The 16,952-nt window shown below is 38.1% G+C and overlaps 1 protein-coding gene across 1 annotated transcript in view; it reads left to right on the forward strand.

Annotated features, from left to right (window-relative positions):
- Positions 1 to 16,952, forward strand: part of DCBLD2 (discoidin, CUB and LCCL domain containing 2) — a 45,142-nt gene that overhangs the window by 19,718 nt on the left and 8,472 nt on the right. Inside the window, exons 2-9 of the mRNA XM_075727584.1 lie at positions 544 to 771; positions 5,639 to 5,776; positions 6,980 to 7,031; positions 8,397 to 8,469; positions 9,916 to 10,049; positions 10,737 to 10,777; positions 13,445 to 13,660; positions 15,278 to 15,402. Coding sequence (XP_075583699.1) covers positions 544 to 771; positions 5,639 to 5,776; positions 6,980 to 7,031; positions 8,397 to 8,469; positions 9,916 to 10,049; positions 10,737 to 10,777; positions 13,445 to 13,660; positions 15,278 to 15,402 — 1,007 coding nt within the window. The remainder of the gene's footprint in view (positions 1 to 543; positions 772 to 5,638; positions 5,777 to 6,979; positions 7,032 to 8,396; positions 8,470 to 9,915; positions 10,050 to 10,736; positions 10,778 to 13,444; positions 13,661 to 15,277; positions 15,403 to 16,952) is intronic.

The following is a 16,952-nucleotide window of genomic DNA, read 5'->3' on the forward strand; positions in this document are numbered from 1 at the left end:
GTACAGTAGAAAACAATGCACTGGCAGTTTGATGATGGTCAGACCTGGCAGTTATTTTCACTAGAGTATTTGCTGTCCATTGTCTTTCCACTTCTGTTCTTTTTCATCGTGTTGTGAATACAGTAACAACAGCAAAACTGATGTGCTCTTATTTTGTTGTTGGGTTTCTCCCTCCTTTTCAGAACCTGTTTTCTTCTGTACATAGGTGTTGAGGGAAGATGAAATAGCAGGGACACTTTCTGTACTGTCTGTGCAATTTTTAAAGTCATTATGGATTAATTTTTGTCTCATTGAGCAAGTTGTAGCAGCTCTCTGGTCACCTGTGATGAGAAGCTAAACACTAGGCAACATTAGTTGAATGCTATTTTCTCACAATTGCCGTTTCATCTGCATGTGACTTACCGTGGAGTTTTCTTGCAACATGATTAATATGGTTAAAAACCCAGCAAATCTTATACCACTGCTGAAAACCAGGATGACTAAATCACCAGTGAATCTTTGAAGATGAACACGCATAGCTGATGTATTTTTGTTCTTTTGTAGGTGATGGATGTGGACACACTCTTCTGGGCCCTGAAAGTGGAACTCTTGCTTCAATAAACTACCCACAGACCTCTCCGAATAGCACAGTTTGTGAATGGGAAATTCGTGTAAAGCCTGGGCAGCGAGTTCAGCTCAAATTTGGCGATTTTGATATTGATGACTCAGATTCTTGTCATTCCAGTTACTTAAGAGTTCACAATGGGATTGGCCCCACCAGGACAGAGATAGGTAGGAGCTTTTATTATTGGTATTTGAAAGCTATTGTCTTGTGTAGAACTTGGGTATATTGTTGGTACTTTTGTTACTTTTAAAATTTCTCCTTGTTTACCTGCTCTGAGCATAGAGTAACTACTAGGTGTATGGTACTAGTTAAGTTTTTTTATAGCCCTAGAAAACTCATAATTCAGTTGGATATTGGGCAGGGTAGGACCTTGCCTGAATACATCATACACTGCTTTGTACATGTGGGTTTTGAGTCTTACGAGAAGTGATGAAAAGAAGGAAGTGTTTATTATTTACAGGAATCTCAAATAAGGTAAAGAAATTAATTTTAGTAATTCTGTTATCAGAGTTGTGTTTTCCTGAGCTTCATATCAAGGAAACCCTGCCAAACTTTGAGGAGTGCTATGTGTACCTTACCGCAGTAGAAAAACAGCCATCAGGGACCTGTTCTAGTAAATTTACTGCTGATAGTACTGCTACAAAGCACAGCTAAGGAAAGATTCTCCTGTATGCTATACAGGTCTTCAGTACAGGGCGGGAGTGGAGGTCCAACTGTAACTATATAAAAATAAAAGTAGTGAAGAAAACAGTAGTCTGATTGTCCCTTTCTCTGGCGACATGCTCATTTCAAGTACGCTTACCGTTGTTGCTCAGCAGATGAACTCTCTATTTGGAGTGCCAGAGTATTCTTAATGTGATTATTCTTAAGTAATTGCATTTTGTTTGCTGTTATTAAAGCATATGTAGATGTCTTCTTGACACAATTCCTGTATCCTAAAAATGTACTGAAAAAATGATGAGTAATAATGGTAACAGAACATCCTACATTTTGTTTGTGCGTACAGCAACTTGATGTTAAATTCAGCACAGATCCTATAATAATCCTTGATTCTTCAGATTCTCAAAGGAAACTCCACTGTTTTTTTTTTTCTCAGACATTTTCCAGTAGCTTGCGAAGTTCTTGTAAGTGGTGGAGTGGGAAAAAAATGAGTGGCAAAACTATGAGGGTCTTCATTTAAAAAAAAAAAAAAAAAAAAAAGTAGTATATATATCTTACCTGAAATACCTTTCTTTTTATGTGGAATAGCTCTGATCTGAGCTGTTCACCTTGGTGGTTACCAGGCGTCAAAAGTTGTGTAGTTCAAATGTCCCCCATCTTCTGATAATGTCCACAGTTTAATTTTTGTCCTCTTTAAGAGGACAGATTGCATTTCATGACTATAAGGTAGGTTTTTTTTCAAATAGCAGTGTAACGTTATCATCTATGTCAAGATACATGTAGGGTTTTAAGACCCTTGTTTGGATAAAACTCAAAATGAATTGTCATTCTTGCTTCACTAAAATCTCTTGTTATTGTGCAGGTTATTTTTATTTTCTTTCCTAAAGCTTTAATCTGGAGAGAGAAAGGAGATTTACTTCACCGAGATTCTTTTTGTGCAACTTAAATGCCAATCCCACTAAATTGAGTCTTTTTATAAAGAGGCTAATGGAATGTTAGCTTTGTTAACCCTCTTTTCCCACTGTTACCTAGGTAAGTGTGTGTGAAAATAAGTATGTGCCTGGAGCCGTTGAGCCAGACTTGGTCTAAAATAGGAAATGCTGAAGTCCTAAAATGGCAAGGAATGTCCAGTTCTGATAAGTCTATTATTCACTTTTACAAGTGACTTAATGGGTTTGAGTAAATCTTGTACTTTGTTTCTCATGAATTTCAGCTGTTCCCAGCTGGTGTAGTAGCACTGTATGTTGAGCAAATGTGTGTTGTTCTACTCTTAATAAATTAAATCACAGAACAGTGATAATAACAGTGGCAGATAGAGACGATGCAGATTCGTGAGTGTTCATGTTTGAAGCAACAAACACTGGAGAGATTAAAGAGTGACCTGAATTTGTTTGGAATAAATCTGGATTTATCCTAAGTTTTTCCATTCAAGACTACTGACATGGTCTAACATAAAAATACTTGTATTACATAAAATCTGAAATTCAATGATACTATCGTGGTTTAGCCCCAGCCAGCAACTAAGCACCATGCAGCCGCTTGCTCACTCCCCCTGCCCCGATGGGATGAGGGAGAGAATCGGAGGAGTAAGAGTGAGAAAAACTCCTGGGTTGAGATAAGAACAGTTTAATAATTGAAATAAAGTAAAATAGTAATGATAATAATAACAATATAATAATGATAATAATAATAACAATATACAAAGCAAGTGATGCACAATGCAATTGCTCACCACTTGCTGACCGATACCCAGACAGTTCCCGAGCAGTGATCGCTGCTCCCTGGCCAACCCCCCGCCAGTTTATATACTGAGCATGACGTCATATGGTATGGAATAGCCCTTTGGCCAGTTTGGATCAACTATTCTGGCTGTGCCCCCTCCCAGTTTCTTGTGCACCTGGTAGAGCATGGGAAGCTGCAAAGTTCTTGACTAGCATAAGCAGTACTTAGCAACAACTAAACCATCAGTGTGTTATCAACATTCTTCTCCTACTAAATCCAAAACACAGCACTATGCCTGCTACTAGGAAGAAAATTAACTCTGTCCCAGTCGAAACCAGGACAGATACCTACTTTAACCCAAAATGACTTAAAAATTGGGTTATTAGATTAAAAAATGAATTGTTAGTGGGTTATTTCATTGGGAAACAGAGAAGGTTACTAATGAAGCTTTTAAGGGCTAGTTCTTGTTCCAAGCCTTTTGAATATTTACCAATAAATCAGAAGAAGATTCCAATCCTTGGTGTTAAATTTGTCTCTAGTTTAAATAAGATCTAGAGGTGTGCTGTATTAGATTCCATCACAGTCCTATTACTGTGTGTCTACAGTCAGATGTACTTATTTAATACACACAACATAAGCCCAGATCTATAGGAGCAGAGAGTGTAAGCTACTGTGGGAGTTCCCTCTCCTGCTGTAATGTTGCTGTGCAAAGCACTTGGGGTCCTTCAATGCGTAAGTGCAAACAAAATAGTAGTATTACATCTTCTGTGCTTACCATTGACAGAGGCGTCACGGCAGTCATGTTTTGTCCATTTCTAATGCCTACTTTTTAAAAAGATTGCTAAAAATCTGGCGAGAGGCCAGGGAAGAGTTAGAAAAATGATTTAGAGCCTCAAAAGTATGTCTTGCCATGAATCAGAAGGTACATCCATCTACAGTTTGTCAAAGGCTGTATCTCCATGGTGCAAGCAGCACTGGATAGTTTATCCAAGCTAGATTTCAGTGTCTTGCCCTGTGTATTTGCCCGAAGAAGAGGATAAATGGTGTCTTGAGGACAGTCTGACCTACCCTGAGAGGAGTCTCATGCTGGTCAATCATGTAACAAAATTTAAAAAAAAGGCAAAAGAAAAGTGGTAGTTGGAAAAATGATGCAGCTCATCACAATGACTGCAGTTAATCATTGAAACATGACTTAAAGCAAAACATAGGGTCAATGTGGAGCCTTGGTAAAAGGGAACTTACTTCTTTGTAACTCTTGCTGATAACCAGTTTAAGTAGTGAATTGAGGTAAGGTTATATTTATATAATATTATCAATTTCATTCAAGTATTGTAAAATCTGTTTTTTTTAATTAGAAATACCCTTGCTTTGTTAAAAAAAAATCTGAATAAGCAACATTTAGGAAGCTCTGAATAATGGTAGGAATTTGTATTTCTATTTTTTTTTTATTCTATTAGTATTTGAGAGTGGAGTTCACTTTTTAAAGGAATTTGATATACACATTATATTTGTTTGTGTTGTGTTTATATTTGTTTTGTATTGTATTTGTTAAGAAATATTCCTGCAGGGCAGTGTTATTCCACTCCCTCTACTTTAGTATTGTAATTTGCCTTTAGTTGAGAAGGCAGTCTGGCTTCTTGTTTTGCTATTTTACGATATGATAATATACTTACTATCAAGAAAGCAAATAAATGAATGGTAAATGGAAACATATGCAGTGCCATTTGCTGCTGGTGATTATCCACTTCGATGATCCACTGCAGAATCTTAAATAGGGTTATAGATAGTTTACAACATTGAATGGTCAAGGGAGCCTATAGAACAGACGATTTTTGTTTTTAATTAACAGGTTAATTAACTGATCAGTATTTTATTTAAGTTTCTAGTTAGTAGGACTGGGGAGTTCCATGTTGACTGTTTAACAGCCATTCATCCAGGTAACGTCATTTGGTAGTAATTCTAGGGCTTCATAGGACAAATATTGCCAGTATCTGCAGACTCCAGCATCGCAGTTTAAAATGTATTATTTTTGGTCATTTTGGATGCCAAGAGAAGTATCCAGATGCAGAACCTCTGTTAGGTTTTGTAGATGCGGTGAAACAGAAAGTGAACCACTTGCAGTTTGTATTGATGGTACTCACGTATGCTTGTATGTTAATGCCGAAGTGCAGTGAATCATGCCTGCTCTTGTCCAAAATTAAGAAACGTAGTTGACAGAAACCATGAAATAGTCAACAAGAAAGAAGTGCCCCAACAGCTGAGGGAAGAGAAAGGCTTCTTTCGCGTTTGCTTCTGTAGATGATTCTCGTTGCCCTAACTTGATCTTTTTCCTTGACAGATTTCTCATGGTCTTTGAAGAACTGACTGCAAGGGTTATGCATGGCTAGAGGTGAATGGGATAAGGTCACATTTATTTGCAAGTGTTAAGGGTATGAGAGACTCCCACCTGTGGACAGTGGCAAAATAAATGTGGTACCCATACTCTGCCATTTGCTTTAAATGGACACTGACTGCATTATTTAGTGTCATGTGCATGTATTTGGTTTTGAATATATGCCAGAAGTAATGTGAGCTTACACTGCAAATGAAAAAAAGATGCTTATTACATATGTTGGTTTTGGTCCATGTCTGTTCTCCTCCTTCTCTCCATAGGAAAATACTGTGGGTTTGGCTTTCAAATGGATGGTTTAATTACTTCGAAAAGTAATGAAATCACAGTACAGTTCATGAGTGGAACACACACTTCTGGACGTGGATTTCTTGCAGCTTATTCAACCACTGACAAATCAGGTATTTATAATTATTTGGTAATTTTTCTGTGCTGGTAAAATTAGAGCAAACTAGTAAAAACACGGAACTAATTTATTTATTCCTGCGTTCTCATGAATTAACTTCTAAAAATGAAGTCTTTTAATACAGTCTTCCTGATACTTCTGTGTAGGAAATTGGACTGTTCAGTCACTATTTAAGTTATTGTATTTTTAAAGAGATTGTATCAAAGCTTACCCTGGATAGCAGGGCAAGAATCACAGTTACCTGTTATCTGAAGCAGCTCTTTCATTCATAAAGGATGAAATGCATTTTTTCAGGTAGTAATCAAGGTGGCAGATAACTAAAAAATTTTCTTATTGAACTGTATATATTTTATACAGACCAGCTCGTGGAAAATTTTATTTCAGTAACAGTTTCCTATACTCTCTCAACTCTTTAATTATATAATCTGCTGACTACTTTTTAGGTTTTTTGCTATTTCTTGTTTTTTCCATGTTTTTGGTTATTCTAAAGGAGGCTGCTGTATTTGTTTTGCATCTCCTTTCACTGAGTGACATACGTGGTCCACAAGGAAATGAAGGATTGCCAGCAACTGCTTCACAAGGCAGAAGGCTTGAGAAAACCCTTTCTAGAAGTAATTCTAAAAAGAACAGATAAAGAGTTTTCATTTTTAATTTGTATTTTGTGGGTTTTCTGATGCTTTTCTCCCTGTATTTTAGACTTTGTGTGCTGATACACAGCAGACTAAATGTAAAATTTGAGGTATCAGTCATGTATGCCAGTAACTAATGTTTGTTCCCTATGCTTCCTGGTTTTAGTACTGTATGACTGTTAAATGCTGAAAACACAGGCCTGCTTAGCTAGCTTATTAATTTAATTTTGTGAAAAGAGCATATGTTTGTGTCTCTGAATTATGTCAGGTTCTCTAAAGTATAGCTATAAATTAAAATTAAGCGGCACAAAAAAAGAATGTTTGTAGTGTTTCTCTTCTTGTGTGTGTCACATTCTCAGTGGATTTCCCAGTTACTCAGACAAATTATCAAGGTTCTACTGTAATACAAAATCTGTTGCAAGAAAATTTAGTAGGAACATGGTTTTTTTTCATTCTGAGACTTTCAGTTAAGCCACAGAGGCTGAAATGTGTATTTTTGTGCACTTTAAAAAGCATACTCAAACTTGTTGTCTTTATCATCCTCTTGACCTAACATTTTTTCTTTCCAGACCTAATTACCTGTTTAGACAATGCAAGTCACTTTTCCGAACCAGAATTCAAGTAAGACTGATATTACCTGTTTCTCCCAAATCTCTTTAATGAAGTCATCTTACTGTTTCTACTTCACTCTGTTACTTAAACCTGATGCAGCTTGAAAATTGGCTGTCCAGAGACCTTAAGAAACAAACTAATTAGGGTCAGAGCTGAATAATTTTGACATTTGCACTCTTCCTTCCTCTCTCTCTCTGTCGCGCCCCCCTCCATTTTTGTTATTTACATACAGTATACAGTAGAACCTCGTTAATTTGCACTAACACGTAGGAGCTAATATCTCATTCCCGTAGAAAGAATGTTGCTTTTATGAACACATATTACAGCAGGTACATGCCTTAAATACTGAAATTCATATTACAGTTATCTAAGGAGCACTAAACTATGAAATTGTTAAAAATTACAAACCCATTTCATAGTGTGTGAATTAATGAGGTTCTGTGGAGACATAAAATGCTGTATCTTCTGTTGGGGGAAACATGTCATTTCCCTGTTTTCTCCTTCTCCATTTCCATCTAAAGTGAGGGCAGTGTTTAAAGCTGCAGACTATTGTGAAGTACATAAACTTACTTTTTGGAGAACTTCAGCCCTGTCATCACGAAACGTTTCAAAGTGCGACCTTTGCATTTCTCTTTGATTTTTTCCAAGTTCCAAAGTAGGGCTCTAATTGTAGGTTCTGGCCTTACTCAACATGTGTTGGAGTCTCTGAATCCTGCTACTTTCATGGTATCTGCAAAGTTGTTGAACTGCAGTGAAAATGCTAATGGTTTACTCCACTGTTAAATCTTGAAGATTTAATAGTTTTTGTAGGTGCAGTATGAAATGGCACTAGAATATGAACAGGGGTTTGCACCAGAGGTGCAGGTGTCTTGCCTCTTGTTTTTCATGAGCGAGTGGCATTAACTGAATTTGGCCATTTTTTTAATGATCAAAGCATTGCCAGGAGCTATTATATAACAACATTACTTTTCAGGTGTATTGTTTAAGGATGCAAAACAACTAGTTAAACACATCTCTAGTTTATAAAATAAAATTCATTAATATTGGTACTTATATGACTTTCAATTTACAGAAGCCATGCAGTATTTATATTACAAAATGCTGGGTTTATTAATTTATTATATTCAGACTGGAACTGTAGTTTCAGCTGAGACTTTTTGTATCTGTTTCAAATGTCTGTTCTCCTGCTGTGTACTTATATTCCTGAGTATTTTTTTGTCTGATTCGGTGTGTCTTCAATTAGCATATATCCTTAAATAGTGATGTATGAATGATAACAGTGTATTGTAAGTCAAAACCATAGTGACTATTTTATAACATTGTAAGAGTTGTAGTTGCATGCATATCTTGACTTGGTATTTTGTTCTCTTCCAGTAAGTATTGTCCAGCTGGATGTGTGATTCCTTTTGCTGATATTTCAGGAACTATTCCCCATGGATACAGAGACGTAAGTAAAAATACCGTGGGCTCACGTGAGTTTTGGTAAAACGTACACTGTGTAATTACAAGTCAGTTATAGTTGTTCTGCCGCCTGGGTTCTGGACTTTGTACCTCCTAAAGTGAATAGCACGGTACTCATTTTTTTGCACAGCTGCTAAATGGCTGGTGCTTCAGATGTTGCCATCTCCAAGAGGTGAAGTAGTGTAGTAGAGGCTCAAACATTTTTGTAAGGCCTGCTGAGAAGGCCTGTGGATCAATCAAAACATTGTTTTCTACTTCCTCTTCTGTTTTTGTTGGATTTCTCAGGTTGGGAAATTCAGATTTATAGAGAGAGAACCAGTTCTTTTAATGGTGTCGTCTTGTTTTTGACACTGTAATGCATCTCTGAACAGAAGGTCTCAGTGGTGATCTTAATTTTTTATTACAACATGAGAGATGAAATACTATGTATGCTCAGCAGCTATAAAACCATTTGCAAAATGGAGTTAATACTGTAACATTAATAGTTCTATAAATTGGAAATGCAAATCTTTAATAGTGTACTATTTACTAAGAACACTACAAAAACCTATACACTTTTTCTGATGTAGGCTTTTGTAACTGAATTAGCATACCTGCCATAGGACTGGAGGGTGTTTGCTTTGTTTATTTTTAAGTGATTATAATTTTGCTAGCAATCTGGTAAAAAATTACATTAAATCTTTTTGTTTATCTTAAAATACTCCTTTAATAAGCCTAGATCTAGCACAGAGGAAAGACAATTTTAAAACGTGAGCACAGATTTTAATATTAAATATAAACCTGAAGTATGCCTCTCTATTTTCTTTTCTCAGATATCTGTAAATCCTAGGCTACCTGCTTAAATAATTACCCATATGTAAAAATGTCACCACAGCGTAACTGTGTTATATGTTCTGGTCCACAGTGAGTCCTCACTAAGCGGCTGCAAGGTGACTTTTGTAGCTAGTAACAAGATGAAGTTGATTCTCTGCCTAACATATTTGCAGCATCAGAAGGAGTTCTGCTTGGTGGGAGTGAGAGAATGAGTAAACATACTTTCAGTGTGCTTTCTATTAAAAGGTTTCCTATGTGTTTATGTATTCAACTTCTGTTTTCTAATGTCACAGATTTATTGTAGGCTGAAAGTCTGGCTATCTGGCTTTTCAGACTGATTCACCTTGCTGTTTGTTTGAGCTTATTTGATCACAAGAGTTACATTCCAAATACAGGAGTGAGGATGCAGTGACATTTAGGACCTTCTTTCTGTGTTTTTATAAATTCCATAATAAACCAAAGATTCTAAATAACAGAGATAAGAGTTAAATAAGAACAGTATCTTAATGTAATAATAACAAAGATTATAACTGGACAATGTAGCATTTACAATATACAGTGTAGTATTTCATTTATTTACAATGTAGTATTAAATCTTTCTTTTTCCCTCCTCTTCAAGTCATCGTCACTTTGTATGGCTGGTGTTCATGCAGGTGTTGTGTCAAATGCTCTGGGTGGCCAAATTAATGTTGTAATCAGCAAGGGCATTCCATACTATGAAGGCTCCCTGGCTAACAATGTCACCTCAAAAGTGTAAGTGTACTTCCTATGTTCTCCTTACCTTTAGCACCTTAGATCTTGGTAGTGTCTTATCGCAGGATTAATTTCAGCTAGTGGAGCTACGTGTTCCATGGCCAGGTTCTCTTCTGTAAGGTTCTCACAATGCTCTTTTGCTACGGTGTGATTGTTTTAGCAGATATTTTTAACTTCTAGACCATAAAGATTAATTTTCCAAATTCTGCAAGGAGGCTTTCTCTTCCAAAATGCATGGCATGACCATAAATTCCTAATGGTCTGTGGAAAAAATAATAATTTAACGGCAACTTTTTAGTTGCAGGGAAAAGAGTATAACTTGCCATTTTATCTCAGAAGTCCCAGGAATGAAAGCAATCAGAGGAGATTGATTCTTGTTATTATGATTAGCTTAATTTAAAAGGGAAGCATTTTAATGAAGTCTTGCATTTTGCTGGGCAGATGTTTGGTTGAAAGCCTTGAACCCAGACAGCATCTCTGGACTAGATTTCAGCTGAAAAGGTGTTTGTACAGAAAGCGCTGCAACTTGGTGACAGGAAGTGTTACTTTAATCATGAAGTGCTTGTTTAGGCATATGTGCATAGGTTTCAGTGGCGAGCAGTCAGACAAGAAAAATAAATTGAAGACAGTTTGTTTCAATTTTCTTCACTGACTACCGCAAAAAACATCATCTTTTGTTCTCTGCAGGGGACCGTTATCTACAAGTCTCTTCACGTTTAAGACGAGCGGTAAGCATTATCACATATATTACGTGTTGATACTTTCATACAAATTTTGTGAGTAGAAGTAAGTGTGCTGGTATTTTATCTCTTAATTTTTGTTCTAGTTAGTGAGACTTTTTTTTTTTTTTAAATGCATTCCTCAGTAATGTATATTTTTGAATTGTTTTACTATCTCATTTTGGTGATTAATCATCACTACCTTTATAGGTACAGTGATGTATAAAGTAAGCCTTGCTTATCTGCAGAAAGAGATTTTTTTAGGTTGTGTTCCTCTGCTATAGTCTGGTTTAAAGTTACTTAACTCCCATACTTTAAACACGCTGCTAAAGCAGAGCTGGGCGCTTAGGAGTTGCTCTTTATTTGTAACCACTGTGCATTCTAGGTTTTTTGCAGGTTTACTCCTTACGCTTGCTTTGTTGCCTGCTAAGAAAGCTCGCAGAAATCCCCAGATGATTCCTCAACTTTCTCCACCCCATTTTACTTTTTTTTTCCTCCCATATTCTTGTAACTGAATGCTATGTGATAAATTACTTGTCTCCCTTGCTCTGGAAGGGCATCTCTTAGGCCTTGCTCTGTATGTCGGTTGTGCTCCTTCTTGGCCGCTGTGTTTTGTTTTGTAAATGTGTACCAGGTTGCTGATTGGTATAACAAGTGTTGCCCCTTTTTAAAGCTAGTAAAGCTTTGCATGTTTTCACTTTCTATCAATTACCCATTTTTCAAATAAATTAGCTGTAGTTTTCTAAATGGAAGCTAGCTTTTTTGTAAGTCAATTTAAATGCCATCTTTGAATGAATGTTGGAAGTATTGTGAAGACAGTGGCTTTTCCTTAGTCTCTTTAACTGTTTTAATAACAATATAAAAAAAAACCTAACAAAAGCATTATGTCTGTTTTCCATAAGGATAAAGTTGAAGACAAAAAAAAAAGGGGGGGGGGGAATCATACATGTATTCCTCAAAAGTAAACAAATACTTTTCCTAATATATAAATAGAAATGATGCTGAATGGGGGTAGAAAGGCAGTGTTTGGAGATGGAAATGTATACAAACAAGAAAAAATTAGAAAATATAATGCACATAATATTAAAATAATTTCTCTCCCAGACCCTCTGCAAGAGCTGGAAGAAGGAATTGCATGTCTGGTGACCTTATGCATGGTGAATATTAAACACAGTGATTGAGGCAGGGTTTGTTGCGGGTTTTTATCTTTCAGAATGTTATCTGATAGTGTATATGAAAGTAATTAAATGGCCTGGAAATACAAAGAGGTAGGACAAAATGCTTATCTAGACTCTCTGGATTTCAGTGACACATTTGAGAAATTACTGAATAAGCTAGAGACAAGATGCAGGTCTAGATTAAAATGTATGTAGTTTGGCAGCCTAGGAGTTAGCTGAAGGAAAAAGAGGACTCCGTAGTGTGCTCAAATGAGGTTTATCAGACTGTGGTGAAGTTACTAGTGTGGTTGTTCGTAATAGTTGGTTTCATGACGATACAAAATAAAGGAGTGTGTTATTAATGCTAGAGGTGCGGTCAGCGCAGAGGAAGGTGAAACTATTTGTACAGGAAGACCTGGCTGACTTTGAGACTTGAGTAATAGAATTTAATTGAAGAATCCCAGAGCAAAAAGTATAAGGTTGGGTACGTAGAGACTGAGGCATTTCTGCTTCAAACTGGCAGGATGTTAGATGGAAATGACAGATGAGGGAAAGGATTTGGTTAGTGAAGTGCTAATGTGATCCTGTGCTGTAGCAGGTGAAGCACGTCCAGTAGAGACAACGAACTATTAATGCCATCGAGCAGGACGTTGGCAAGGCCTTGCCTGGGATCCAGTCGCAGGTGGGCTCTGCCGCCTGGGCCTCCCTTGAGGGACGAGCACCCGACCTTGGTGCAGAGGAGAACTGCCGGGGAACCTGCAGGGAGAGGGGGAGCTCACAGCAAAAGGGAAACCGGGCTGGGTTGTTCAGGCTGGCTGACTGAAGGCAAAGATTGCTCTCTACTGATACATCTGGGGAATATGGATATGAGAGGGAAAAACTGTTGGCACTACAGAACAAGATTTTAGCAAAGAGCAAATGGATATCAACTAGCCACGAGGAAATCCAGCCAGGAATTTAGGAGATGTTTTTTAGCCATCAGCAGAATGCGACATGGGAAGAAACTTTTAGTTAGAACAGTGACAAAAAAATACAACCAATTTTAAGGATGTGTTTGAGCTCAAGGCCAGGATTATGACATGGCTTCCTACATGCTTTGGTGTATTATTGAAATTAATGTTGTAATACTGAGGTGGGTTTAAAAATCAAGAAGTTATATAGACAGAAAAAGGAACGAATGATCAAGTAGTCTGTTTCGCATCCCTGCATCAGCCATACATACTCTTAAACCATGACAGCTCCCCCAAAGGTTCTCGTCTACTGCTTTGTGTGGGTGGTGATTGAGCGAATATCCACACTACTCTTGAGCAGGCATAAATCGTGGAATACTCATGACCACAAGTTTGGTTCCAGCATCACTGTTAGAAAGCAGAAGACAGTGTGTTTTTTGGTAGTGTTGTTATGGAATAAATTTAGATGGTGGTTTAATACTTGCATGTAAAGTCTTAAACTCCAAGCAGGTAAAATCCTTGTGTAACTTGAATTTTTGTTTTGAATCCTCACCTTTTCTGTTGCTCAGGTTGCTATGGGACACTGGGGATGGAATCTGGGGTAATCCCTGATTCCCAGATCATGGCATCATCTGTTCTTGAGTGGTCTGACCAAACAGGGCAAGTGAACATTTGGAAACCTGAAAATGCCAGACTAAAAAGGGTTGGTCCTCCTTGGGCTGCTTTTATCAGTGACGAACATCAGTGGTTGCAGATTGACTTGAATAAAGAAAAGAGAATAACAGGTAAGTGAATCTGATGTGGCTTTTAAGCAGCATTCAGAAAGTTTGGTTTCTGACATCCTTTTTTCCAGTGCTTGGTCTTAGATAAAGTCCAGGTGACGTTTAATTACCATTATGGCAAAGTTGGTTCCATGTCCTAGCTCATATGCTGAGGAGCCTGGAGTTGAACAGGTGGAGTTTCATAGCAGAAAACACCTCTTCCTTCAGCATTTGTTGAAGTGTTTCCTGTGGTTTTGATCGATCCTCAATGCTTCCCTTTTCCTGCCAATTGTCTCCTTGGAGGTGCAAATCCATACCCAGTCAGCTCAGTCCACTGGTACCTCTGATGCAGGTGCACTGACTTACGTTTCTAGGTTTTCCCTACTGCCCATCATGGCCGTAGTGAATCCAACAGTGGAGACAGGAGCAGTTGCAGTGCAGTGTGCGATAAGCAGCAGACAGAGTGAAGCAGCTTCAGCCTCCCCTTCACCTCCTCGCCTGAAGCGGAACTTGGGCTGAGAGTTGGGGGCGGTGGGCCCCCTCAGCAGTCTGTTGCGCTTTCCCTCAGCAACGGACCAAACAGTGCAGACCGATGCAGCCAGGGTCTGGGTGAGGCTCTGCTCCTTCACAGAGATCGTGATGGACCATCCGTCGTGATTTTAGTAGCTGTGTTTATTTGGAGAGAGAGCTGGAGGTGCTGTTTCCCAATCCGCTCTGGATGGTTTGTTTCACATTTTGGGAGCTGAGCTTATGGTTACCTGTTCCTGTGGATCGCAGTGTGGCCCATGCTGAGCAGTGAAGCACTGAGGCATTTCCATTTTGGGGTTAACCTCAGGGGTAGCCTAAGTATTGGCAGTGTAGCTGTTGTATCTTCTGTGCTGCCGTTAGTGTTTTCCATTTTGATTTAATTATTCAGAGGTGATCCGCTGCCGTTAATGGGCATGTTTGCAATCTGACTTAAAAAATAAAGTGGCTTTAGGTAGAGTGCTTCATAGAGCCCTGGGCTTTAAGAATATCATGAAACATCTTCCTCTGATCAGTTTGGGTTTATCTCTTTCTCACATGCATGAGCTGGTCTCTGTCAACTCAGCTGCATGCCCTGCTATCAGCAGCTTGGCTTCCTGTCATTAAGCCACTGGGGTTTACCAGCAGCTTTTGTTATTACCTCCCAGGGGACTATTTGGATTGTATGTCACTCCTCTAATTCCTGTGCTAACAAGCTTTTACAAAACAGCTTTCCTACGTGTGTTGTTCTGCAGCACTGAAGCATCAGCTTTAGGAAGCTACAGTTCTTCCAGCGGTGCTTTTAGGGTGGCAGTGCAAAAGCAGGGAAGAGTGGTGCTGTCTCGGCAACTGGAGTCAGAAGTGGGCCATGGTCAAATGAACAGGCCGTTTCCATCAAGAAATGGGGGAAAGTGCTTAGCAAGGTTATCTCATGAGCATTAAAATACAACAGTAAAATGATCATGAAGTTCCAGTCACTGTAGAAGCTTCAGGCCCTGGCACCTTGGATAAACTTTTTGAAATGAAGCTGGAGCAGTGGAGATTCCAGCTACATAATTCTGGATTCAAAAGCTGATCTATTAATTTTTACAAATGGGTACCGTTTTTTTGTCTAACTGGGCACCTTCATTTTCACAGGTATTATAACTACTGGGTCAACCTTAGCAGAGTACTACTATTACGTCTCAGCCTACAGAATTTTATACAGTGATGATGCGCAGAAATGGACAGCATACAGAGAACCTGGCGTGGATAAAGATAAGGTAAAAGTACCACACGCTTTCTAGGTATGTTCTATGGAGATTTCACAATTGTAAATATGACTGATTTTGGTATGGTGAGGAAGCATTAAATAACTTCCCTTTCCAGTGTAATTTTGCATCCTAAACAGCATCTATGCAGAAGAAAATAGGAAAATATGTAAATAGGTAAGGCTTTGAACAGTTCTGAAATTCAGAGATTATTTTTATTACTATTTGGGGGTGGGAATATTCTATACAAGAAATTTCCATTGCGAGTGGTAGGCTGCCTGGTACTGCGTCCCTTTAAAAATAATCAGATTTCTTTCAAAATAGGTTGTATGTTTCAAAATTAAGGTTTACATTCTTACCTTCTTGTGGTTACAGAAGAAATGTTAGGGGTTGTATAATTTTCCATCCTTCATAGTGTTTCTGTCAGTCTTGCTTTTTGACAAAATACTAAGTTTGTTTCTTGTATAACAGAGCAGCTCTTGCAGAGGGGAGTTTTCTTAAAAAACGAAATGGTGTGGTCAGATTGCAAATGCTTTGCCACACAGAAAACTTACCCAATGTTAGCGGCAAGATAATCTTATTTTCCCTGTGTTTACAGTTTTGCCATATTTAATAGTAAAAATAAGAAGATTAATGTCCTCCGTGGTCTTTCTTAAACAAATGAGAGGATTCTCGGTAACCTGACTGGAACTAGGATTTCCTTCTTTTTCTTAAATTCTTGGATGTAACTTACCTTATTTTCATAGGCCTGTGGTATTACATAAATGTAATAGTAACTAGTAAGCTAGTAACTTTTCAGAAATGGGTCTTAAGAATGGTAACTCTTTAGCCGTACTTGGTTTTCTTCTGTTTACTGTGGGTTAAGAATGTTTCAAGGTGGGACATAGCATCCTGTTGATGAAGTGAAAGGTTGAAGTATCTTGTTTGTTAAATTAAGAGGTTTTTGAACACTGAACATAATCACAGTAGGAAACTTTCCTGAGAAGAGGAGACTTTACTGTCGTGCAGGTCGATCTCCTCAAACCTACACGTGAACCAAGAGAGACTGTTAGTATGAAGTATTCAAGGGGGAGGGAAAAAAAAACCCAAACAACCCAACATCTTTTGCTAGTTTTTGAGTGCCCTCTTCTGGCCATAAAATAAAATCTCAGCCAGCAAGCAGCCTAGATTAAGGCTTCATGTTTAGTTTGGTTATTTTCTTGGAAAACCATTGCAGCTGTTGCCTTTTAATTTGAGCATATTGTTTTTTCTTGCAAGTTCATGAAATGAAACAAATTGTGGAGCTTGAAGTTACAGCTTGAACTTGAATTTTTTGCACTGTTTGTATCATTAGGTACAATGCGTGAAGAACCATGCATATCCAGGAAGCGCCAGCTGTAGTTATTAAATGACAAAAAAAGGGTTCAGTATGGTTCATCTCTGAGGCTTCAAAATAGCAGATTTTTCGTCTCTCTGACATCATCTCGCTTGATACAGCTTTGCTTTTGGATGCATATGCACACAGGCTTCTCCCTTTGAGTCTTATACAATTGCACACCAGCTGAACCAGGAGGTGCTATTCC

This window comes from Pelecanus crispus, chromosome 1 (assembly GCF_030463565.1).
Source record: "Pelecanus crispus isolate bPelCri1 chromosome 1, bPelCri1.pri, whole genome shotgun sequence".
NCBI lineage: Eukaryota > Metazoa > Chordata > Aves > Pelecaniformes > Pelecanidae > Pelecanus > Pelecanus crispus.